General features: G+C 41.1%; 1 protein-coding gene across 6 annotated transcripts in view; it reads right to left on the bottom strand.

Moving 5' to 3' along the window:
* The window catches only part of esrrga (estrogen-related receptor gamma a), a 189,808-nt gene that overhangs the window by 69,621 nt on the left and 92,727 nt on the right, over positions 1-27,460 (bottom strand). For 2 of the 6 annotated variants that reach the window (XM_088296137.1, XM_088296138.1), the window contains exons 1-2: positions 9,107-9,470; positions 1,036-1,194 (exon numbers count right to left, since the gene is read on the bottom strand). In XM_088296137.1, coding sequence (XP_088152263.1) covers positions 1,036-1,194; positions 9,107-9,162 — 215 coding nt within the window. In that variant the 5' untranslated portion in view covers positions 9,163-9,470. Of the gene's footprint in view, positions 1-2; positions 87-1,035; positions 1,195-9,102; positions 9,471-27,460 lie in introns of those variants that run through there. The other 4 variants (XM_088296136.1, XM_088296135.1, XM_088296139.1 and 1 more) reach the window with 3 other exon arrangements.

The following is a 27,460-nucleotide window of genomic DNA, read 5'->3' as shown; positions in this document are numbered from 1 at the left end:
ACAATGAGAATATGGCATCTCTATGGCGTCGCCACACAAACTCGGAATGATTAAAAGACTGAACGAGAGAGAAACATCAGGCAGCCGGAGAGGACGAGGAATGTGCTCTCTGTGTTTAGACATGAAACAAGTGGCGTATTTACAGTTGTGCTTCTAAATATGGAAGCCCACAGTTTCATTTCACTTGGTTGGAGTTACTTAAAGTTTGTTTTAAGGCTTATTTGTCTAACTGACTTGTCCTTGAGGCTGAAAATGAAGCCCACTTTCTTATGATGTCCCACATCATATGGAAAAATATTCTCTTAACATAATAACGGTGGGAATAATCAAGTTGTGTTCCGGAGTTTTCTCTCGACTTTACATTATATTATAGATTTGTTTGTTCTTTCTGAAAATATTGTAATGACCAATCATACTTCAGACTTCTAATGAGGCCAAACCAAAGAGAATAAAATTCTTCCTGGTTCTCAGATGGGTTGTACCATTATGATTCTGGCGAGTAGTCGAAACGGTGGAAATTAATCCGTGAACCTGCACCTTTATACACCTAATTGTAATTAATCTGGCAATTTTCTTCGGCTAACTTTATGGGATGTGTCAGAAACGTTGCAGGGCCGGTGTCACCAAAGATATAAATACGATTTATCCCCTCAATGTGGGCCGGCTGCTTCATTATGGCTGCGCTTGATCACGCTGCTCTGAGCATCTGACAGTTCCTTGCCGTCATCGTGCGGGAGCAACCTCAGTACTCACCCTACCCGGCATTTTTGCCTTCCGGGGGGGGGATGAAGATTTGGCAAAAATGCTGGGAAAGTGTTTTAGACTCCAAACTTTTAATTACGATTCAAAAACCACATCAGTCCTGGAACATTTCTGACACTTCTCAATTGTTAATTGTCCACCCGTGTACAGCGTTATTACGCCAAAATGACTTAGATGCAAAATGTCATTTCAACAACAAAGCTACGAGGGCGTAATATAATTGGTGCGGTGCAGAAAAGGGCTGACAAGAAGATGTCTTATTGTGGGTGTTACCTTGGGTTGTAGAGGGCATGTGGGTCTCTCATGTGGTTGGCCTCGAGGGGCTCGTAGCTCTGGTGCATCCTCCAGGCGCCAGCGCCGCATTTACCGTACGTTGACTTGGAGCTGTCGTCAGTGCTGCTGTTCACCAGTGGGCCCTTCGATAAGTTCATTCTGGAAGACAGCAGTGACATTTTTGATCAGATATTTTTCTGCAAAATGATGCAGATCTTGTGGATCAAAAATTGCATTCTAAAAGCAAAGTTGCATAAGTCATTTTTAATGTGCGGTCACAATATTACTAAAACTATCTTTTTTCTTGGGGGGGGATCTCAATCTCAAAAGTTTCAATCAACTGGACTCTTTTTGTTTGTTGGAATATGTTTAGATTATTTTTCATTGTTTAAAAAAAAAAAAACTTAAGCAATGATGCTATTTGGTGCAGCAATAAACAGCAATTTCAGTACAGTATGTAAACAGAAATGGAAGTCAAATTGTAATCATGACTGTCAAGGGTGCACATTCACCTGATCTTACAAAGTAACTCCGCACATCTGTCTAAAATAAAATGAATTTTAAGGATTTAAACAGGGACGTATCATTGAAAACCACACAATGACCACAAATGGCAAACATGCGACAAACGTGTCAATATGCGCTCATGTCAACCAGGCTGCCCGGTTGAGGCTGCTCTCGCTGTGAATAAGGCCATCAGACGGTGGGACTAAAAAGCAAAAAGCCCCGGAGGGTGACGCACCAAGTGTGAAATCAAAGGCAGTGCGGTGTCAGGGGAGAGGTTGTCGCTGGAATGATAAGGTCACCGCAGTCAATGCAATCAAAATTCTCCTTTGCTAATAACTTAATTGATTATAACAGACAGGCCACGAAAGAGGAACAAAAGAGACATTCGCTGACGTTGAAAAAATGTAAAAAGTAGGTCTACGTCATACCTATGTTACAGTTTTATACCACGACAAACTACAATAATAAACATAGTAAAAAAATGAATGAATCTTGGTGGGTGTACCTAATATTGCGAACGGTAACTAGAGTGCAAGTAAGCGAGGACCAGAGCAATCCAGAAGCCACCCCCGAAAGCCCACCTCCCCTCCCTCCATGTAGAGAGTGAAAGGTGGAGGGTGGGGTTGTGTAATTTGTTGGTTTTAGTTCCACTCTGGTGAATAGGACCAATCGATATTTTGCTGCTCCACACTCTTATTGGCTTTGCTTGCCATGTCACAATGCTATATAGACAGAAAACACTTCATAGTGCTTTTTTTTTTTTTTTTTTTTTTACACTTGAGAGTCTCCTGGTTGTCATCGCCAACAGAGGCAGTTCCAGTACAGTAGGGTTGCTGGTTCAAATCCCATTGCTGCCCTTATGAGGCAGCGGAAAATGCAAAAAGGCAGAAACATGTTAATTTCGTATATATATATATATATATATATATATATATATTTATAATTATTTTTATTTATTTATTTTCATTCGTGCTGCATTTAAAACAATCAAATAAAAAATATCTAAAATTGCTCTTCGTAAAAAGCAATTGTGAACTGATTCTGCTCATCCTATTCCAGCCTAGACTACACTGTGCATATGAGAGTGTGTGTGGGGGTGTGTGGGTGTGTGTGTGTGTGTGTGTGTAGGAGGCTCGGTGAGTCGCTCATGTGTCGCTGGCCCATCTGTGAATAGAATGACCATGGTGGGGTGTGCGCGTGCGTGTGTGCGTGCGTGTGCGTGTGTGACATGCAGATGTAGTGATTGATGAGACAGTTGCCATTCTTACTAATGCAAAAGGCACCTACCCCTGAAGGAAACAAATGCCATTGCACCATCGCGCACAACACACACACACACACACACACGCACACACGCACGCACACCCCCACGCAAACACAAAAAGACTGCACTCTAATTACCCTGCTCGACACTGTGATGTCATCACATGTGAAATACAATATTACTGCAGAATACAAATGGTATTATTATTAAAACTGGCTCTCAATGTTAATATTGTTCCCGGGAACAGGAAGAAAATTGAAAAGTTGCTATTTTGCCTTTTAAATGAAAATAGGACGTCATAATGTATTACATATGAAATTTAAATAAAAAGAGTCTAACGTTGCTCTGCACCAGCATGTTTTGGTGTTGACTAATATTTTCAAGTTATGACTTCAAACAATTAAAGCAAACAAAAAAAAAAAACGCTCAAATGCCAATACTTCCCTAAGTGTACGTTTTACGGCGTTCATACAATTTGAAAACTCGAGAGGAACATGGAAAAAAAAAAAAGTGCGTCACTGCAGTGGTTTACGTATGCGCGCCCTGCTAATGTTAGTGGAAAAAAATACAGATTATTATGCATGATAATCACAAAGGTTCACAAATTCATCTCCAAAGGTGTGCGACCATGTTGTTCTGGTGTCTGCATCAGGGCAGATGGGGCTCAAATCAGTATCCTGTAGGCATGTGTGGTGAGCGTGTGTGTCTGCGTGCGTGCGTGCGTGTGTTTGAGTGAGCGGATGCACTTGTGTGTACACGTTAGCGACGGGAGCTGTTAGCGGGGCAGGCGGCAGATGGGCTGTCGTTCTTAATAGGGACTGAGCGGGTGCCGAAAGGTGACAGCTAAGCAAGGGAGGGGCCGACCGGCCGGAGGGGAGGAGGAGGAGGAGGCGAAGGTTTAGGAGGGTGTGCGTGTTGGGAGGTAAATGGCGGAGGAAGAATGGGAGAGATAAATTATACGCAAGTGAAGAAGACTTTTGGATCACCTGCGACGAGGCCTCCTGAGGGCACACGGTGCGAACAATTGCCGCCTGGATCGACATTGTGTCACACTTTATTTAAATGGCCAATTTTAGAAGTCTTATTTTGGCTGTAATTGAAGAAAAAAATATTTATACAGAGAATTTGTGGGTGAAGCGTATGCATAATCCTTTTTAGGGCTTATTTATGGTGAATATAAACAAAAAAAGAAATTTTTTTTAACTTCCATTAATCATATTAATAAAATACTAGATATTTCACAAACATGGCACGGAATTCCAAAGGTGGGAAAAAACATAGATTTTTGGTTGTTGGTAGTGACTAAAAGCAGCAGGATTATTCTTAAATTATTAATTTAAGAACGGCATCATGTATATTCACACATACAAGAGAACTGAACTTGATTTCAAGACTTGAATGTTGATAAAGAGCGAGGAAAATAATCCGTCAGCTTCTTTTTTGCATTGGAAGTTCACTTTTTTTTTTTATTTGCAATATTAAACATTTAATATGGCATTTAGTCATTCAAGTGCGTTATTTTTCAATCCTCCTCTACTCCGACGAGCTGACTACAATGATTCATTTTGACTCAATGGGGGGGTGGGGGGGGACAGAAAAGTGCAAAAGATTTTGAGCGAGGAAAGGAAAAAGCATCTAAACTGAGACGTGCGTCTGCCACATGAAGCATGATGCTAGGATGAGCGCGGGAATATTTCACTGTCACTCTGCAGGTGGCATGGTCATCCATTTCTTTTCACTCTCCTCCCCTTTCGAATAAAACACCCCCCCCCCTCTCTCCCCGCCCCACTTTACGCACATAACCCGACAACTGAATCATACAAGGCAGGACCTTTGAATCTCCTCTCTTCCTCTGTCTCACCTGCATTCCCTCACAGACGCCACCTCTCCATCTAAATTTGTTCTATTGTGGCCCAGTCTGCGCTGTCTCCTCCCATTAGGGCCAGCGTTACAAGCCCTGAGCATCACATGATAAACACACACGCACGCACGAATGTGCGCACTTTATCATACACTCACCACTTGATTTTCACATTAAGCCGCAAATTTGTCCTACATTTGGGAGACACTCATTGATATCCAATTGCGAATAATGGCATCAAAGTACTACATAATCGGAGATACTCCAAAAATGTGAATAGCGTGTTCTATAAATAGATTGACCTTTTAGTAATATCGTCATCGCTGCTAATTGTGAGATGCCAAATTGTGACAATAAAGTTGTACTTTATTTTACACTGTGTATGTAATGTTAGTCCGCTGTATCTTTGTGTTGTGTGCATGACAGAGTATAGAGAGATGGCAGAGCCTTGCTCAAGGGCACCTGGACAAGCGGGATCAGATGCATGAAAATTAAATGCAATTGCACAATCTATGAATAAAAAGGGCCAGTCTTGCTTTGTTCATTCAAAACTTGCACCAAAATTGTTGGATTTTCCACCTCTTAATAAGTTTTACGGCTAACAAATATCACACTGAAATGTGCGTGCGGGTGAAATACTTGTAAAAATATTTTTTTAGAAATTATTTAAAAAAAATTAATAAACGTACTATAAACTTTCCCTTTTTTTTCATAAACCATTATGATGCTTTTAGAAAATTACTTTTTCCCCACATATTGCGACTTTGCTGCTTTGGCAAAGGTAATCCGAACTCCACTCGTGATCATTTCAAATGTATCGCAAGCACGAGGGGGCTGAAGAAAAGCCTTTCCTCCCGCATTACCTGCTAAACGAAGAAATGACGTGCAAATCTCATTCAAAGCAGTCAATACGTGGAAGGTAAGCAGAATCCTTCTCAGAGGAGCCACAAATGACTTGATAGATCGCGATAATAGCGATAATAACGAACGCACAATGCGAGGTATGGATCGGCCGGACCGATGGATGCGGATTGAAGCAGATGTGGAAAGGAAGGAAGGGGAGCGGGTTACAAGGGGTGCGGGAGTGGGAGGGGGGGGGGACGACGAGCGGGATTGCCCCTCACTATACATCACTCTCTCGCTCTGTGTTCTTTCAATCAGCTCTTTGGCATTCAATCACACAAAACACACTCACACACGCACGCACGCACACCCACGCACACACGTTTGGCTTGGCTGCAGTCTCACGGCTAATTGCGGTGAGTGTGTGTCACAGCTGGTACAGTCCCCACACACTGCTCTTTCAACACATCAAGGCCGCCATTGACCCATGACACACACACACACACACCCCGACACACACACGCACCGACACGCACACCCCCACGCACACCCCGTGACACACACGCGCATGCTGATTGATTGAGGGTCAAATGCACATCATCAAGGCTTGTCTTGCTGTGTCGTTTGAGCGTCTTGATAGACAAACACAAAGTGTGACTTTTCATAGCCCGAACCATGCAGAAGCGCATTGGAGAGCATGTTCCAGAAGGGGTGTGTGTGTGTGTGTGCAGCCATGTGTGCGCTCATGCGTCCGGCAGACCACTAAGGCTAAGAGCGGGGGTGTCAGACAAAAGCAGCCACCCCCACCCTCTCTTCTTCTTTTTCCCTTTCCCTCCATGTCTGACTCCTTTACATCTCTCCCTCCCGCGCTTTACGGGGACCAAATTACTGCCGGAATGCTCGGACCCTTCACACCCCACCGAGGGCCGCCGCTTGTGTGTGTGTGTGTGTGTGTGTGTGTGTGTGAGTGGATGTGAGGGAAAAAAAACCTGACAGCAAACAAATGCCATCGGGACAGAGGGACAGGCGAGCGGACACATGAAAAAAATAAAAAAAAGGAGGAACACCTTCTCATTCAGGCCAGCAGTGGTTCAAACACACACGCATACACACACAAACACACAGCCAACAAATCAGCGCGGCACATATTGACATGCCCTGACAGATGAATTAAGTAAATGATTTTATAAGGAGATTAAAAGGATTTTAATTTACGCAATCTCTCTTTGGTCGACCCCCTCCTCCTTTTTCCCTCCCACCAGTCAGCTTCACTCTCTCTATTGCTCTTTCTGCTGCTCGCGTTCTCTCACTTAAGAATTTGTTGAAAATAAAAACAAGGGAATAAAAGGACAACGTGCTACTATTTGTTAAATTAAGTACAAGAATTATTTTGAAATGATGGTTTTAAAAGGTGCAAATACGCAGCATTTCCATCAGCGTTTGAATTTTTCAAAAAATATTTACTCTTCGAAGAATGTTAAATATTCTAGATAGCGAGGTTTAAGCGGAACAGCTGTTTAATAAAAAAAAATTATATATGTATATAGACAACATTTTAAAAATCATAATTCATAAATTAAAGCATAATATTGAAAAAAAGGTAAATAAAACTCAACATGACTATCATTTCATATAATTCTGCAATATTTGCACCTTGTATAAAAAAAAAACAAGTGAATTTTCTGTCACTGTTCACCGATTATGCAGCGAATCCCACACGAAGAACAAAAATCAAATTATTCAAATGCAAATCCTGAGAGGAAATGTTTGTGAAGGAGCTCATTTTGACTTTGCGATGGTCGCCTTCACGATGTGCGTGCACGGACGACGAGACGACTCTTTTCCATCCCGCTTGCCGCGGGAAAAAAAAGAAAAAGAACAAATTCGATAAAGTCACTGAAGAAAATTTACTTTAATGATATGCTAATGGCATGTATATGATGGAGAGGGGGGGTGCAGGGTAGGGGGGTGATTATGTTAATAGCTTAAGCGGCACTTGTTGTTGATGTTATTATTGTTATTATTATCAGTCCCATCATCAGCATTCCTAATACTTTAATTAGTGTTCGAAAGCAGCGCCGAGAGCTCAGCAGGGGAGAAGAATAAGGATAGATGAGAGGACAGCTTTGCTCAAACTGTCGCAGCATACATTTTAAAGAGCTCAGTCCTTTTGATAAATGTCTCGCTTAACACTATACATTTGTTCTCAAATGTCACATTGCTGCTTATTTGCACAATTCGATTCAACTGAGCTTTGGGCGGAAGATGACAGAAAGTGCTGAAAGTTAAATTTGATCGCGTGCGCTTGCCAAACTCGTTTCACTGGTTTGCACCTGAGAGATCAGCACAGAGACCCATATAGTTTTTTTTTTTTTTTTTTTTTTTTAAAGCAAGTTGATTGGCTTTTGTTTCGTGACAGGACATACACGATCGTAAGACTTTTCTGTCAGCTTTCTAAGCCAATATTGAAAAATGGCAAATTAAGTGATTGGGGGGGGGGTTATTTAACTGGATTGCAATCCTGGTGAGTCAACGTGTGGGAAAATGTAGGAAGAAAATTCCAAAATGGGTTTTGATCCATAGATTGTTTTGAAGAAATGAAACAATTCAAATCTCAACCGAGTTTTACGTCTTAATTAAATCTGAAGAAAAAAAAATGCACATTAATGAATCCAGAATTGGCCTCTAACTGGATTTTTTAATTTACAGACATGCAACTTTCTATTTCAAAGGCATTTTGTGCTTGTTTAACTGACGTGAACCTTTTTTTTCCTGACAAAGCTTGACACACATGAATATACGATATAACAAACGTGCAACTTTCCCCTTCCGTTTCGGATAAAATCCTGGCCTGAGAAATAAAAAAAATAAATAAAAAATGTGTGCTGATGATCACAGTGCCTGCATGTCACTTCATGCATCCCACTCATCACTCCAGTTCCATCAGCGACACATTTGGACTGCGTTTGCATGGAAACCACACAATAGATTTCAAAGAGTATGTACTATGCATATTCACCGACTTTTCACGTTACAAACACACACACACACACAAATGATCATGGAAATCTCCGCCACATACCTAAAAGAGCAAAACGCCTAACGAAAGGCACAACTTATTTCTTCGTGTGTGAGTCTGTGAGTAATTCCCGCAGAGGGCCACACGCTGAGTCGGCCGTCTGTAATTCTACCTCCTCGGGCATTTAAGAGCGCACTTCCCCTCTTTTCATCCTCCTCTGCTCTACTCTTACGGCCCTTGTCCTGCCGTCCCCGAGTGTGAGGCGTGTAACCTCAGCGCCCCGCTACCTTGTTCATGCTCTGCTTGGATGAACACGCTTAGAACATGCACACACACACATACAACTCATGCAGATGATTCGGCGGAACACTTTGAGGAAATATGTCAAACTTGGAGAATGTTAGAAAGTAGCAGATGAGAGTGTGTCCTCCACTCAGGTGTGAGGGGTACACCAATGAGAGCCGGACACACAAGCTGCATGCAGAAACAACCTTCACAGCAACACTTAACACACTGACAACCAATGACAAGTGGGTGATGAGCGGACCAATTAGAACAAAAGGTAAAATTTACCTACTCTTGTTCAGAGTGCATTGGAAAACACTCGGAGAGCGGGTGTCCTACCAAATCCATCGGCGAAAGCGGGTCATTGTCATGTCAACCTCCTCCAGAGAAAAAAAAAATTGAATAAGGTTTGGTGAGAAAAGATGTTGAAAAGTTTCAAAATGTGTCCTCCTCTTCTTCTTCGCTCTCTCTCCAGTCTTGGTCCTTGCCTCCACTTGGAGGGAGCGACAATTTAGCGGGCCGAGCGCTGCCTGCCTGCACTGATCTGCTCGGCGTGCGTGTGCATGGATGGGAGCGAGTGAGCGTGTGTGCGTGTATATGGCCAGTGAGTGGGGGGGCTACAGGCGCGCACACACAGTCAGCCAACCAGGCGGGCAGTCGGGACGGAAAGCTGTGCCGCTGTCCTAATCAACGACTTAAAGCCCCAAATGCAGCTCATGAATATTAAGCGGCCGTTTTGCATATGCAGTCCCTCAAGGCTGGCGCTCCGGCTGCCATTGGTGGACCCTCGGCCAATGGCTGCGGGGAGGGGCGGAGATGGGGGCGGGGTCGGCGGGCGGGAGGCTGAGGGAGGGAGGGAGGGAGCAGAGCAGGTGGAGAGGGAGGGACCGGACAAAGAGGGATGCGGGGAAAGAGGGCTGAGGAAGAGACAGGTGAGGAGGAAGATATAAGGCAAGATGGCTCTTTATTTTTCCTTTCTGTCTCTTCATTATCAGCCAAGCGTTTTCTATCGCACGGCACGGGACACGGTGATGTATGGGAGCATGTTAACAAGCTGAAAGTACTTATTTGGTTTGAAATGATCCAAAGGGAATTCACAAGTGAACATTTAAAAGAAATGGAATGGCTCAGCAATTTTGAGGTCTTTGTTGCAGAATGATACTTTCGTTGCTTTTTGTGTCTCGTTTTGGAATGTTGGAAGTGGAACTCCCGCTTCCACAGGGAAGTAAGTGACATACGGGAGACTGAAACTCACTGAAGTAAACACTTTTCACTCGCCCGTCTTTCTTTTTTTCCCAATGTTTCTTCCTAAAAATCAGACATTTTGCTCCAGTTGAAAAAAGGGGAGGGAGGGAGCCGCAGATTGGTGAGGGGAGGAAAGAGGGGATGCAAAGATGAAAGAAAGTGGTTGTGATTAGCAGCTTTGGAGGAGTGCTGATAATAAAACATTTCCTGAAACCAATCTCTGCTTTGATGTCAATGGGTGTGTGTGTGTGTGTGTGTTTGTGTGTGTGCGTGCGAAGACTGAGATTCCGTCTTTTCAGAAACTGAAACATAAGTCACATGTTTCACACATTAGCACGTTTTAGTTAAGTAACTTGCTCGTCTCGTTGTGGTTTCAACGTGATAGAGACATGAAGGGACAATCTTTTAAGGGACAATCTTGAGAACAGCTGCAGTGATTGAAGAAAATACACCCACACTTTATATTGTTTGCCAAAAAGTGCAACTGCCTATGTCATTTTTTTTATCTTGTGCCACAATATCAATACACATTTCTATTGTGCTAATTTGTTTTTTGGTGTCTGTGTATATTCTCATTCATCCAGGTCGTGATATTGAAGATGGATGGATGGTTTTATTATTTTGTCGCTCACAAAGCAAGAGAATCTCTTGTGTATAGTCATCTTAAGGCCATAATGCAAATGTTGAACTTGGTTTAGGTCTAGGCTCTGGCTGAGCCGTCTTCTAGCACAGCCATTTTTTTTTGTTTGTTTGTTCGGGCTCATTGTCATGCTCAAAATACAGATGGACATCTTCATTTTTTTCCCCCTGAATGGATGTATTTCGTTTTGTTTTGACTTTGTGCAACTTAGAGCGAGTCAACATGCATGCAGAAAGATGAAGATAATCGCCACCTGATTTAATGATGATAACTGAAAATGACTGACTGCCTTTTCATATGGAGTCAAAATTCTAACTTATCAGCAACAAACTTGAGAAGGCTTTACAAGCAGCTGCATATTCCTTAAACAAACACACACTCGGCTGCATTGGCTGGTGCTTGCACATGTGATGCATGCAGTCAGACCCAAGTCCACTCGCACACACACACACACACACACACACACCACGCACGCACGCACAGTTATGATGTATCCAGGGACTTATAAGCATCGACAAAGATGAGTGTGAATCAATGCTGCCGTCACTGCTGGGCAAACAAATGCTTTACCAAAAACCTCTGTCTGTTAAATACACACACACACACACAAACATCTAAGCACACGCTTTGCTGAAAACAAAACAAAACACAGAAGAATGTCCAATCTAGCTGCCAGGAAATTATTTATTAATAATGCTCATGATGATTGGTTCAATTATTGTGAATCTAAAGACCTTAAATATACTCAAAATGAGTATTAAAAAAATCAGACTAAATGTGACAATATTATGTTTAGACTGGTTGAAATCACTTGTAACAAAAATATGAACTTCCACTTTTGGGTGGGCCATGTTCATGTCCATATCTTCATAATCGTGCGCATGCACACTGAAATTGTGAGACAATCTAATTATATTATTTTGTTTGATAAAGAGGCACTCTTTTCCACACTGAGGCTCTATCCCCTCAGTGACCCCCATCTTGACCTCTCCTCCCCCAACCCCGACTATTGATCGGCCCCCAGTCAATGTGCATGTTGACAGTGACCCCTTAAGGCCACTTCTCTCTCTCTCTCTGGACAAAATGGCATGTCTCTGTCTCTTAAACACAAGCCTGCTATATATATATATATATATATATATGCTGTACATGTGTGTTCTGGCTCTGCAATTTGTGCAAAACTGTATTAGAAATCCATACCAATAAAAGCTCTACTTGAAATGTTCCATCAAAATTCTGACTTGTATGTAAGAGAAGTTAACTGGATTGTTATGTTTGCTATGAATTATTAAGTCTACACAAAAAAAAATAGACCTCTCACCCTCTCAGTCTTCCGCTGTAGGCGGGCGTGTGTGTGTGCGTGCGTGTGTGTGTGTGCGCGTGTAGGTGTTTGTGCGTGTGCGTGCAGACGAATTATCCATTGCAAGTCATAGTGTCATCAATCACAACACTCAATAGGCCACAGAAAGTTCACAGGGGTGCCATCAGGTCAGAATAGTATTGTAGAAATTCAAGGAGCTGCTCACTTAAGTACCTGACCACAGGCCACACATTGATAAATGTCGGGTACTCATATAAACAACATTACATCTTCAAGCCGGCTTGTTTTACAATATCACACAAAATTAAAGCAAAGCGAGGGGAGGAAGGAGGGAGTTGGAGAGTGGTGCTGTAATTCACTACTGGCCAACAGAGGGAGCTATGGATTATGGCCGCTTAACAGCCGGCATCTGCAACACATTGCATGTGTGTGCATGCTGAATAAGGAAAGGGAGAGTGCATATTCAAGTTCTATTGAGTGACAATGATATGACAGGATATTCATGATTCAATTAAGCAAATAATCAAAAGGGTTTCCAGCTTTGTTTTCAATGTGCCTGATGTTACACGTCAAACGTCCTCTAGTTGGTTGATCCACAAAAGTGATTTGGTTTCATTTTTGTAAACAATGATGGGCATGCTTTTTGTCGAGAGATGACAAAAGTAGGGCTGCACGGTATTGGAAAAACATGTGATAAGCGGTTTTTAACATGTGCCTAATAAAATTACATTTTTATTATCCCATGAAGTTTTTTTTGTTGTTTTTTTATGCAGCAAAATAAGCAAGCTCAAGGTTTTTACTAGCGAATTAATTTTAATTCACCTAAATAATTTAATTCTTCTTTTTCCTATACGTTCAAGTCAATATAAAGTTTTTTTTCTGGTTGATTTGAACTTGAATTTGACTTGAATTTCTCAGCAGCAGAAGCAATAAATAAATGACCCTGCCTCTTAAAGGCACATGCACACATCTAAGACGCAGACAGGACAATAGAACCAGTATGCTACATACATTCTATTTTGGAATTATTATTATTATTATTATTATTATTATTATTACAGTGCTTTTTAAAGCAGTAGCTTTCAACTTTTTACACCAAGTACAACCTCAAAAAATAAATGATGAGTTTGGTCATCTGCCATGTTTGGTCGTTAGCTGAGCCGCGAGCAACTGTGACCATTTTCAAGTTGACAGCAAGGGGCAAAATGACCGACCACGGAGATGGATAAAAACAGGTGAATTTTGCTGCTTAACTCAAATTCCACAAACGCAATATTAATCAGAATGCCATGTTTAGACTCGTGGGGCCGCGGAGAACATTTTATCGTCAAGAACATTTTTGCCTTGACTTCCCCTTGAATACCTTCGTTAGCCAATGTCACCTTTAGCAGAGTTTGAACATTCACATTGTAGTGAATTATCTGGGGGAAAAAAACTATGTAATTAATTATTCAGTTAAAATTTGTTACAAATAAAAGTTAAATAAAAATGTCATCCATTTTATATTCCGTTTTTCCTCACGAGGGTCGCTGGAGCCTATCCCAGCTATTTTCAGTGGACACCCTGGACTCCTTCTCAGCCCATCGCAGATTAAGCATTTAATTCAGTGATTCTTTTGTGTACCATTTTGCCAATGACTAGTTTGAAGCACATACGTTCACATTGCAGAATTTCACCTAAAGCCTCTGAGCCAGGAACATATTTGGCACAATTAATGGGGTTTCAATGTAGTTCAACCTTGGGTGAGGTCTCCACTCTACTGAATGCCATTATAGGTGATTTAGCCACAGCAACAATCTGACACCTCCATATTGTGTGCCATGTCCTTTGTTCAGCCAGCAAAATTACATAGCGTCCAGTACTGTAACTCCAGTCCACGTCCATCAGCAGAACAGCAAGTAAACAGTGGCACATACAGCCATCTTGACCGCCTTCATTTCAGGTGAATGGCTCAATAAAATCAAATAAGCTTTCTTTTCCTCATTTACTGCACAGCAACAGTGCTGGACGTACAATGATATATGTCTACACTTCCACTGACTCAACACAGCAAACAAGACAATCCAGCAAAACATATTTACTCACTTGAGGTCAACTGTGGTGAAAATCATGTCAGTTTGGAGGGGCGTCCTCGTCAGAAGTGGACGTTATTCTGGCTTCTGAAGAGCCATATATTGTTTAAATGAAAAGCGCTTTGTTACTGCTCCGGCTGTTGTGAAATGCGCTATATAAATAAAGTTGTATTGTTGTGTATCCGTTTCTGTCGTCACAGAGGTGCGTTATTTTGTAAAGGTATATTTTTTAGCTTGAAAAGCAAACCGGATGTTGTTGCGTAATACACTTCCTGTTAATGACGCTGTTAAAGCTTGACTACAGCTTCGTCTTCTGAGTCAAGCACACCCTGGACGTGTATATGTTCTAAATATTATGCGATATGTCAGCATTAATTAGTGGGGTTTTTTCAGTGTGAATTTACATTCTGAAATATTTTTTTTAAGGATTAGCCTTTAAACTAGCGATTAGCGCATTAGCTCGCGAACGTTAGCATGCTAATTTAGCCAACTGTTCGTCATGTAGCAGCAAAGTATGGCACGTTGTTTTATTGTGTTTTATTATGGAACAACACTCAAATATTTCATGAGTTAATTATTACAGTTTTACACCTTCCTGACTCGCCTCTACGGTGAATAAATAGCAATATTCATCAACAGGTGTGGTCATTGAAGGAATTGTCTGTCTGCCTACCTGTAGCTGGACGGGGCAAGGGCATTACACATTGTTCATAGATGTCAAAGGTCAAGATTTTATTTGGTGTGTTAGTGCATTTATAGCAGTAGAGTATCCGATGTAGAGTGTTGTTTTTCTTATTGAAAACTTTTTTTTTGTTGGTTCTCTTTCGTGCAATGAAACAGATTGGTGACTTGTGGCAGAAATATCTGTTTGACGGATTCACAAAAAAACACAACGTAACTCAAGCTTTTCAATGATGTTAAGTTAACGACATTACAGCTACACAGTGTGACAGAACATGGTGAAGAATCGACGCTGTTAAATCTTAAACAGTCAAACTTGCACAGTGCACAATGCCCTTTCATTATGCTATGCTTTATATTCAATAGTTTTGCGTCATCGACTCTACTGACTTTGTGTTGTACAAGAACGTGAAATGTAGTTCATTTGCAATTGCAGTTGTCTAATGGCAACACGCGCGTGTGGGTAAAGGAGCAGTTTGCAAGACACACACAACATAAACACACTCCACTTCATCTGTTTTAGTGTCTAATGACGTGTGTGAGTAATTACTTTTGAGCCAATATGTGTGTGCGTGGGTGTTGAAGTGCACGCGGTGCAAATGCTCATGTCTTCATGTGGGCTTTTGTCTATGTGTTTGCCGGCAATGAGCGGGTTTAATGGCGTGTGTGGAAATAATCACTTAATGGTCATACCGCACTTTATATTGAGTGCATGTTTCTCAGTGGGATGATTTTACTGTAAAATAACTTGTAAGATGTTGTTAGGAGCAGCGAGGTAGGGAAAATAGAATCAATTGAAATTATTAAAGAGAAAATAGGAGGAAAACAAGCAGAAAAGGAGAGCACTCGCCTTTATCTCATCTCTAATTCTCCACAATAACCCCTCCTTTCAATGTTGCTCTCCAGACCGTCAGCCTGTGAATTTATCGTTGGCCCAATGATTGCTTCTTGGGCCATGATGGCTGTAAATTGCTTTGCCATTTGGTAAATGCTGGCAGTTAGAAGGTATACAAGTAATTATTTCCGCCTGTGCTGATTGAGACATAATTCCAAGATGAAGCCGTGGAAAAAAAAAAATGACAGCATTGCGAAACAACTATGTTTTAATTTCCCGGCATTCCTAATTAGAATCCGTAAGAACACGACACAATTTTTATACGATTTCCTCCAATGGGGGGCAGAAATAATTAAAGTGTCAAGAGGAAATAAATACGTATAAATAAGGTGTAATTTTTACAGTGCCCTGCACCTTGTCAGCTCATGACTTTTTGAGAAGAAAAACAATTTGTGAGGAACAATGCAGGGACATTGAGGACATGTTTTTTTACCACACACACACGCACACACACAGCCTACTAAGTACGTTTTCGTCATTCATACTGCTCTTCAAAAGCAATTCAAGTATTTTCCCGATCAATTGCTAATCTTTCCCAACACCTAATTTTGGAATCATTAATAAATACAGACCAACACATTTATATTATTTCATCATATACCTCCTAACCGAGCAACATTTTACTTTATTGATTTTGATCTATTTTAACATTTCTATCCAGTCTTAACGTAGTCAGAACCTTCATCTGTTGATAAGACCGTGTGTCCCAACACTTGTGGCATCTCTGTCACCATTTAATAAACTCCGTCTCAAAAATGAATACGAGAAGTGAGCGTTTCAAAAGAGAAAGCTGGAAGTGGTGCTGCCATTCCTGGTGCGTTAGTAACGCCCGGTGGATTAGAGGCTGCTATCCACTGAGCGCGTTCGCACTGATAGGGAGCGCTGATGGAGATGCATTCGAACTGGGCTGACTCAATTACAATCTGACAACAGCTTGTAGAGCCCAGCTTTGCCCGAGTACACACACAAACACACACACGCACACACTTAAATGAATGGCGGAACACAGCAGATATCGCAGCCTTCATCAGGCCCTCAATGAAAGAGGTATCAGAGACAAAGTGTTTGAGTGTTACCTGGTAATTCCATTTACTAGGAAACATTTAGGGGACATTTTTATCTAGCATGGGAAGCAATAAATTGGGGGCTGCAAATTGCTTTAAAAAAAAATGTTTGGCCACCATTAAAGCAACCAACTCAAATGCGCGGGAAATAATAAAAGCATTTTTTGTGCGAAATAGTGCGACGATAATTCCGACAATAAAATGACGACGTCTTAAAATTATAAGTCAGCTCAGACCATCCATGGATGTACTGTTTTTTTTTTAAACACTTATGCATTTAAATACATACAAATAAAATGACTGCAGGCGGAGCATACACAAATATTAACAATCAAGATGTTTTTACCCATAGAAAGGTAGTGATGCGTAAATGAAGCTTCAAATCTGCTTCATGAACCAGTTGTAGTATTTTTGGACTCCAGTAGATGGCAGTCTCTGTTCAACAATGGGCTGAAAGCACACTGACTTGTCATTTTTTTTAAACTAACAGTGCCATCTCGAGGACTCAAAAATACAACAACTGCTTCATGAAGCAAATTTGAAGCTTCATTTCCCCATCACTACAGAAAGGTGGTGCACAGAAATACAAACAATTCAAATTTAATATTAATATGACATGCCAAAGGTTAAATGTCTTTGCGATTCCTGAGAGATGAGTGCCGTCGGGGTAGAAGAAAAATTCAAGATTCTCCAACAATATGCATGCATATTATGTCAGAAGTTGATGAATGTCGAGACATGCTGCTATAACAAAACCCTCAAAGCCATTTGCACATATCTGTAACATTAGGTTGATGACGAACTCATTCTACTTGCATCAAAATTAACCCGTCGCATTAGTGAGAAAAGCACCATTACTAGGCAGTTTCACAGTGCGACTAGTCAGCTATTTGGGCCGCGAGGTGCCTTGCTCAAGGACAACTCAGTGATTAAAATGGTCTTTTTTTTTTACTTCCAGAATCTTAATGCTAGTTGATTTAACAATCGAATCCTCGAGTGACAAGTTACATTCTTAAAACATATACCCACAATTGACCCAATCAAGGAAAAAAAAAATAGGAATTCCAAATATAAGAATCTACAAACAGGTAATATTTCATTTGAGTGGGTTTGCTTGCTTTTATGGAAAAAAACAGCACAAAAAAAAAAAAAAAACGCTACATCGTGGCTATAGATGAGGCACAGTCCCAAGAACATTAAAAAAAAAAAAAAAGAACACTTAACCTTCCATTGTGGTAGCTTTGAATGTGAATGGTTTTCTGCTTTGGCCCTTAGTCACCTGGGATAAAGTCCAGCTTCTTTGCCACCCTATAACAGGACAAGCATACGGAAAAGGATGGATGGATGGATGAGGAAATGGCATTTGACATCCCTGGTTTTGCAGGCAGCAACCATTTTTTTAAATATGGATTAGCACCACCTAAAGGCCTGGAGTGGAACAAGGCACTGCAGTTCTGCATCTTACAGAAGAATCTCTTTAAATCCTGGTTAACTTTATTTAATAATAATGATAATAATAATAATAATAATAATTATTATTATTATAATAATAATAATTATTATTATTATAAATCCAATTTAAAAGTGCGTTTCTAGACCCCCAGGAACACTGTACATCAATAAAAAGCAATTAAAACCAAACTTTTATAACTATTATAAACTATTTATAAATATCTCTATCTTTGCTGACTGTCCTTTGCCTACATGTATGTGTGTGTTTTGTATCTAGAAACACAAACAGCCATCACAAGCTCTAACAACAGGACTTGGTAGACATCAATATTTCAATCATGTGTGTCGAGAGAAAGAATGGAAAAGGAGAAAAGAGGAGAGCACTTCTGGCATCTCTAAGACATTCTCAACACTGATGGCGAGTATGCGTGTGCCTGCCAGTGTGCGTGTGTGTGTGTGCGTGCGCGCGCACAATTGTCCCCTCACATCTCCACACCTCTGTCACCTTTCCTCTAATCAGGAGTTCAAATCAATGACGTTGTCCAAAACTATAATTGCCGCTCCTTAAACTGCTTCTCTAGCAATATGCTTTCACCAAGAAACCTTTGGCCAGCAGAAATTAGCTTGCCTGCCTGTGTCGGCGGCGTATGTGCGTGTTTGAGGTGGATTAAGAGTATTTTCTCATTATGATGGTGTCTGAATGCGAGAAAAGTGCTTCTCGCATTGTTTCACAGCATCCTGGAAGCTCAAAGCTCAGCACTAAGCGGCGCGATACCCAACATGCCTGAGGGGTCACAAACGGCTCATGAGCAAAACTCATCAGCGTCATTTATCAAGCTACTTTGGAAAACCGCCTCCTAATTAGCAACACTTGCACAAAGAAATGTCGACAATTCGTCTTTTTGTTTGTTAGACTTGCAATAACGACAAAACTAATGTCTTTAGCCAGATGAGTGAGTCCTGTGGCTATATATGAATAAAATGAATAAAAACACCACGACTGAGAGCAAAGAAATGCAAAACAGTTTCTAACAATGGGGGAAAAAAAACAGGAAAATAGTTTAGTTTACAAAACTCAAATTAAAATGAACCCTGGTAAAGAAACACCATAATAATATTGATAATGATTACTAGGGTTGTCAAATTTAAAGTGATAACTCTGGAGATTAATCTATTTTTTTTAACTCAAGTAAATATTTTAACTCAGTTAACTCAGTTTGATTTACGTCAAAAAATAATGTGCATATTTTGCAAATATCATACATCTATAGCTGTACATCTTTAGCACATGGTCTCAGAACAAAAATTAACACCGCTGGAGTGTTGGTGCTTTTGGACAGTTCTGAGAAATGTTTCCCAAAAAAAAAATAGTTTAGATCATATTCAAGAATCAAAGACAGCTATAAGAACAGTCTTTGAATTAAATATACTTCGTATTTGATGATTTTGCATTAATTCCCAGATATTATTCAAGTAAATATATGTTACAAGCTTCACAAAAAATATTACTAAATTTTTAAGTATTATTTCAACCAAATAATACAAGTGCATGTCAATAAATTAGTTAAAATCGAACAGTAAAATATTTATACTTTGCAAATTAAATGAACACAAGACTCACTGCGAGCTAATTTCTCTTCATATATTTCTCTGTTAAAAAAAAAAAAAATGCAGTTGTCACAGTCCGATCACGTAGACCGTAATCGGGGATCGTTATCGGGTGAAAAAGAGTGAACGATCACTTTTTTTAAAAATGTATTTTTTTTTATTATTATTATCAATTTATTTCTTTTTAATCAGAGATGGCTTCTTACAATCTATATGTGCTTATGCCTTGTACCTAATTTCTATTTAAAGAAAAAAAGGTTCATTTTAGTCTAATTTTATGAAATTGTAGGATTTCATTAGCAGAGAACTTGAATCATTTTGCTCGTTTATATAAGTAGTATATTGTACATGGCAGTATATTATACATCATATTCAACTGAGCTACTGAAATGAATTTTCCCACAATATTCAAAGATATTGAGATGCATCTGTATGGCAACTTTGGAGCAAAATAAGACAGAAAAGGGGACAAAAGAGAAACACAAAGGGGACGGAGTTGAAAAGAGATGTGGGGAAAGAGAGAACGTGTGAGACGGTGACAGAAGAAACGGGCCAGAGAGCTGAAAAGAGAGATGGAAATGGAGATGGAAGGAGAGATGTCTGGTTAACAAGGTGCTGAGCACGACAAGCCCTCGGGAGTGCACGCTCCCTTACCCTCTAAGATTAGACATCGCTCTCTGCTGTGGCCACGCGGGGGGGGAACATGCCACTATCGCAGAGGGGACACCTCGGGACCCTCCGTCGCTCTCCTTGCACAAACAAACTACATCTACGTTGTCGTCTTCTTTCTCCAAACATTAGCCAGGGTCGTCATTATAATCCGGTTATTTTCATAAATTGGGCTGTGTACTAATACTTGATTACACTGTTCCATTTTGTCTCACCCCTTTCTCTCTCTTGGCTGAAGTTGTTTGACACCTCTCGCCCACCTGAGCATCTCAATGTGTCAGGACAAATTAGCTGAGACTCACATCTGTCTCGCTCCTTCCGTCTGCTCGCCACTCAAGCGCAGAGAGCGCCAGGCAGTGAAAGGAGGAGCGGGGGGGGGGAGGAAAGATTGATAATGTGTGTACAGTGGGGGGTTGGAGGAACAATACGCATCAGAGGAGACACCAGGATGGGGAGGAAGGGGGTGGGTGAGGGAAAAAGTGCAAGGAATTAAGTTAGAGAAGAGAGAAACACTAACACACCCAACTGGGCGAACCAAGAAACAGTTTGATACATTTCAATTACGTGTGTTTGCCGCCAATGGCAAAAATCTGCAAGTGATGCCTCAACCCGCCCAAAACAATTATAATTGCTTATAGATGCCACCTTTCATATCAAAGCGGATGATGGCATGTCAAAATGAAGCGCCTGACCTCACTTCAACATAGTTCATGCGTACGAAAATGCGACACTATGGCACAAAAGCACGAGTGGTGCGATTTTAAGATGTGTGCACCGCAAAGATAGTAGCGGAATTTCACAACATCCGATCAATTCACATTGGGTTCTGTTGGTGGCGCTAATGCATCATTAAGCCGGTTTAACAACTGCTAATAGACATCACAGAAGAAGAACAACGAAGGATAATGCATTTTGTGCTCACATTTTTCGTGTTTAGGAATTGCATTTCGAAAAAAAAAAAAAATTGCATCGTGTTTTCAGATATGACTTTGGCCATTGCACAAAAATGTTTACAATCACTAAAATTAGGTGACTGGAATGGAAGATGGGATCCCAAAAATTTTGACTTGTTCATAATATGCAGTGGAACATTCTTTTTGAGACATTTTAGTTTTGCGGTGTTCTGTGAGATTTATTTCTATGCAACACCTTGACTCAATAAAGCTGGCAAACACCGATCCATACAAAGCATGTCAGTCAAAAATTGAGGCATGATATTAAGCTAAAAAAAACACAGATGCCAGTGTGTCTAACAAGCCTCCTTGCAGAAAAAAAAAGCACAAGGCAAGCTGAAATTCTGCAAAAACTGATTTTTTTTTTTTTTCAAAACCACAGAATCAATATTCAGCATTATGACATCCAAAATCAGTAGCAGTAGATGTTATACCGTTTGAAAACTTTGACTCACACGTCACTTATTCACACTTCTATCTCACACACACACACAAAGGCCTTCTATAGCAATGCGGCAAAGAGATCAGAGAAATGAGCAGAAAATAATAGAATCTTCATCCCGAGTAATCCATATTCATTCTCCTCATCCCTCCCACACTGCACGTCACGCTCCTTCTCTCCGACATTCAAATGAGTTGTCTTTTCTCCCTTGTTAGACACACAACACACACTTGCCATGTCTCAAGCACACACACACACACACACATATGCGGACACACTCTTTCTTGGATACTTTCTGCCCCGTTGCACCCGTGATGGCAAATTGAGCGCCTCCCGTCTCTCTCTTTCGCTCACTCAACCCTCTCTGGTGACTCCTCTCGTCTTTCCTCTATCTTCACCCTCTACCACCCACTTCTTTTCTATCCATCCATCCATCCAATCGTTCTTCATCTGCTTCTCTCTGGTTGTCTGTCGCGATCCTATTAGCGGAAGATGGAGGTGTGATCATGGTTTCTGTGTGCTAACAGGGAGCGTGCTGCCATGGATGACAAATATGGCACACACTCACACACGCACACACCCCCCCCCCCCCCCCCCCCACACACACACACAAGCAAACACACCCCGCCATGCGGGGACAGACCACTTGGTAGATTTCATCACCGCTCGTAATTATGATCCTGTCAAGTCCACAACGTGGCAATCCATAACAAGACGCACACGTGCACGCACGCACGTGCACGCACATTCCGTTGCATAGCCTCGCTCATGTACTTAAAGAGTAAATATTTAAAAAAAAAAAAATAAATAAATAAATCTGGAATATGTCAAAAAGTCGGATATAAGTTGCTGGTTGTAAAATAGGAGTTGTAAAAGATGAACAGTCTTGGGTTCCTTTTTTGTTGCAGTGTACATTAACGCGCAATCTTAATGTGTGTTCTATTTGTGTATTGTTCGCGATAACCGTGTCTCTTCTTCATTTCATGGAATATGAACAAAATATATTTCCTGGAAGTGCACACGTGTACGTTCACATGTGCCGCACATGCCTGTGTGCTACATCGCGTCGCAGTCCCCAGTGTTGACACATCATGTGTCAAGGGAACCTATTAGAGACCCTCACAATGTTACCCCACACCTGACCTCCACCCTGATGGACCCCTCCACGAGTTCTCCTGAGTGATCAAACACATTAAGCATCTCATAATGCCCGTGTTGTCATTTCGTATCAACTTCATGAATGAAGTCATCAAACGTGACATGGAGAGATTTCTATTTCCTGTGTTTGTTTGTGTGTGAGTGTGTTTACATGTGCTTGTTGGAGCCACAGAACTCGCAAACAAACCATGGGGTCAGCCCTCAGGTTACCCCCTCGATAGCTGACCCCGTGGCAACATTGGCTCTATAAATCAGCTGGGCCATCCTGTGCGTACGTGTGTACGTGTGTGTGAGATTGAGAGAGAGAGAGAGAGACAGACAGAGTGAGAGAGAGAGAGATAGAGACAGAGTGCGAGAGAACGAGAGAGAAAGAGAGAGAGGGAGGCAGAGAGAGTTAGAGCGAGCGAGAGAGAGAGAGAAAATTAACCACAAAATGAGCATGATCATTCTCAAAAGCTGCTTTTTTGGTTGTGAGTGTACCTAACCTCATGCCTAAACTCCTGCTCACTTGTGAAACGCGGTATAGAAAATGGGCAGTCAATACAAAGACGGTACAATGGACCGTTCAAAGTCAAAAAGCCTCCAGCTTGTTTTTTTTTTGTAGAGATAATATGAAAGAAAACTGGGAGTTCAAATGCAATATTTTCTAAAAAATAAATAAATAAATAAATAAAAATAAATAAATAAATAAATAAACAGACTTTAAATCTTGAGGTGACAAAAAGCGGCACATCTCCCAAAGAGTGAGGGAAGAGGTCTCCAACGATCGTATAGATTTGTAAAATATCTTAAATTGGACAAATGAATACATTCAATTTGCGAGCGCCCTTTTAAGACCCTCAAAAACACTGTACATTAATAAAAGCAATTAAAACCAAACTGTTCAAAGTGATAAAAATTTGATTTGAAAAATAAATTCATAAAAAAAAACAAAATATTAAATATAAATAAATAAATAAAAAAATAAAATGAGGTTTCTGCCTGACAAAAACAACGCGTTCCTAACCAATCTTGAGCTCACTGAACCCGAGTGTCGAAATTTGAAGTGAAATTCATCATCTCGTCTATAACGACTTTTAAACCAAACAAAATGTTAAACGCCTTTTTTCCAAAAACCTTTTGAATAAATTGTACAACTTCATAGATGTTTGACTTCGGAGCTTCCACTGCGGTGCCATCAACCAAAATGTCCCCCCGCAACTCCACCACATGTCCACTTTCGTCCTTTCTTTCTTGACTACTACCAGTCATCATTCAGCGTGATCGTGAAACCGTCCTCTTCCCCATCACTCTCATATCGCAGCCCTCGAGTAACAAACAAGCTTGTTTACTCCTCCTACCGCTCGCTAACCTAAATTTCCGCTTCCAAACTATCTGTCTCTCTCGTTGTACCCTCTGCTCACGCCCCGTTGTTGCTTCTTCATCCGTCCTCGCACAAACGCGCATGCGGGTGCCACACACACACACGCACACGCGTCTCCCTCTTTCCCTGTCTTGTCTCTCCAAAGTCGCTCAAGCACAACTAAGCCAGGGGTTTGAGTCCCAATGAGAGTGGTTAGGGCAATCAGCGCTTTTCACACCCTCTGATGTTCTTAAAAGGTGGAGGGATCAGATGCCCCCTGTTGTACGACTGCATCACACACACACACACACACACACAGACGCACACTTCGACAAACTCACGAAGACAAATTGCACTCCACATGTTTCGGTGCACTCACAAATTCTCACTTTTTCCTGAACGTCCGCATCCAACGGGGCGCAATGGACCTTTCCCTTTTTTTCTGCTGCCACGCAATGAGTTGCTCATTGGAAGTCAAAGCAACTCAAGTGACAGAAGCTGCAGTGCACATGCTCAGAAATGACAGAAATTGTATCACCCTGCATTGGAATTTGATAACTTTGAGGATTTTTTTTTTTTTGGGTGTTAGTTTGTGTCTTCAGTAGGGTTGCAGGTGAGATGAAGCATATCATTTATCTCATGGTGCATCCTAGACACATTTACACTCACATTCACAACAGTAGGCAGTTCTGAGTCTGCATTAAAAAGTGAGAGCAAGACGGTGAAATTCTACACAAGAAGGCCGAAGCCAGGATTTGAACCCACAACCTCTCCACTGTGAGGCAGATATTTTATTTCATTTGGATACAAAATGGATGCAAGCTTTGTAGAGCGTTGGAAAATATCTCTTGCTTTTTTTTTGACCACTTGTATGTCATCCCAAACGGGAAAAAGGAAACCATCAGATAAAACCGATGTATAAGTGGTAACGTCAAGCGGAAATATGTCGAAAAAAAAAAAAAAAAATCAGCGCTGAGGAAAAAAAAGTGGCATGGAAAACTCCGGACTGTCAAGGCAGCGACGTTATCAATTTACACAATCATGGACAACACACACAAACGCGCGTAAAAATTCAAGGGGATTAAAACTCCCTGCAACACGCCATCAAAGCTACCTCAGCCCTTACTCTCGGGAGGCAAATAAGCATCGGAAAAGTAAATAACATTTTACCTTCTTCACATTTTCTTTGCTTGCCATAACTTACTTCCACTCTCCTATCATCTCTTCATCAAGCTATCCTCTCACTCACTGCAGCCTCAGCCAGCGGGCCTTGATGAGCGCAGGCTCTTAGTCACATTGAGGTCAGTCGCCGCGCGCGCACACAGAAGGGAAAGGGTCGTCCCGGCAGGGTTACGCCGCACAAAGTCAGCTCCCCGTAATGTGGCTGCTGTCGCCTGCATCACACCCTCATGATCCAATTAGGAGCCTGCCTTCCTCCAATCAGCTGCCGTGGCAACGGGCGGGCAGACGAGCCGGCAGAAGCAGGCGGGCAGCGCCAATCTCATAAGTGCTTTTAAGGGATTAGAAGGTGGAGGGAAAGTGGGGAGGGGCGCACCTCGCTCCCGCCATCCTTGGCGCCTCAAATTATTGTCGGACTTCCAAATACGAGTGGGAGGAGAATTGAGCCAAGGGGAGGGGGGGGGGGGGGTGGAAATTAGCCACAGATTGAAATGGAAAGAAGACAAGATGGGACGGCTTGGTCAATTAAGAGAAAATATATTTGCCAACTCTAACCAGATGAGGTGGCAAAGAGTGAAAACTTTTAAGGGAGCTGATAAATGGCAGGAAAAAAAAAAGGAACTTTTAATTATCACAATTTACAAGTTTGCGTTTGAGTCTCTCACAGACGGAGGAAACAAGACCAGTGGAGATGGAAATAATTTCAGTGTCATTTCATAATAACAGCGGAACTGCTGGATTGAAGACAATTTTGAAATAATTTTTTTCAAGGAAAGTAGTAATTCCAAAGAAAATGTATTATTAGCGCAAACCTGGAAACCAGGAAAATAAAAAAATATTAAAATCACAAATAATGAAAATTTTAACGTCAATTGAACGTTTAATTATGTCTTTTCAACACTTTTTCAAAATAATATATATATATATATATAAAACTGAAAAAAAAAAAAAAATAATAACTTGACGCAATAAAAAAAAAAGACGGGTAAGCTCACCGACAAACAACTTTTACTCCCTCAATCGTGTGTGTAGTCGAGCCAGCTTGACACACGAGTGTGTCCTCTTCTGTGTGTGTGTGGTTAGCTATTCTCTCCAAAGCATTTCGCTTGAGGCACCAGGACCTCAATTAAAGACGCACACACTCGCCGCACCTCTAAAGTATGAATATTTCACTCTATCTAAGTCCTTTTACCTTGGAATGACCTGATTGTCCCACCGTGTGTGTATGTGTGTGTGTGAGTGTGTGTGTGTGTATCACTTCATTACCATAGAGGTGTGTGGAAGTGCATTCAATCTAGTGCTCGGGTAAAGACATGGACACTAATACAGGCACAGAGGACTTAGTCCAATGACACCGAATATTCAGAACATTAACGCCCTTGTTGGCCTTAGAAAGACATCTCGAGGTCTCAGTGATGTAGTTTGTCCTACATTCTCAATGAGGCAAGATGAACACACAACTCATAAAACTCATCACAGCCTAATGCAGAGGGAACTACAGGAGTTTTCTAGTTTTGTGATGTGCCTTTGCTGTATCAGACAAACATTTCAATGATTGCATGGGATTTCTTTTAACCACTTTGTAAAAGTGGAAAATCCAAACGACAACATTGCTAGAATCAAACCTCAGAGGCCTTAAACATTTACGATTCTTTGCTTATGGACAATACTTTCATCATAGTGCATCTGTGAAAGAGTCCCGGTCAGAGGAAAAATGTGATGGCAACCGAGTAGAAAAATGAAAGGGAGCATAATCAGGATATTCATATAGATTGACAGAAACCCGGAAAACTTTGCACATCTGTGATGAGTTCAGCACAATAAGCCGACGTCGACAACATCATTTTTTTTACACTAACAGTTCAGAAAATTAACACGTCATTTAAAACGCAGTGTTTTCCTGAAGAGTTAATACATGCTATATA

This window comes from Idiotropiscis lumnitzeri, chromosome 5 (assembly GCF_059441095.1).
Source record: "Idiotropiscis lumnitzeri isolate Australia: NSW breed Sydney's pygmy pipehorse chromosome 5, RoL_Ilum_1.0, whole genome shotgun sequence".
Classification (NCBI taxonomy): domain Eukaryota; kingdom Metazoa; phylum Chordata; class Actinopteri; order Syngnathiformes; family Syngnathidae; genus Idiotropiscis; species Idiotropiscis lumnitzeri.
This window is presented reverse-complemented; position numbering and strand designations above follow the sequence as displayed.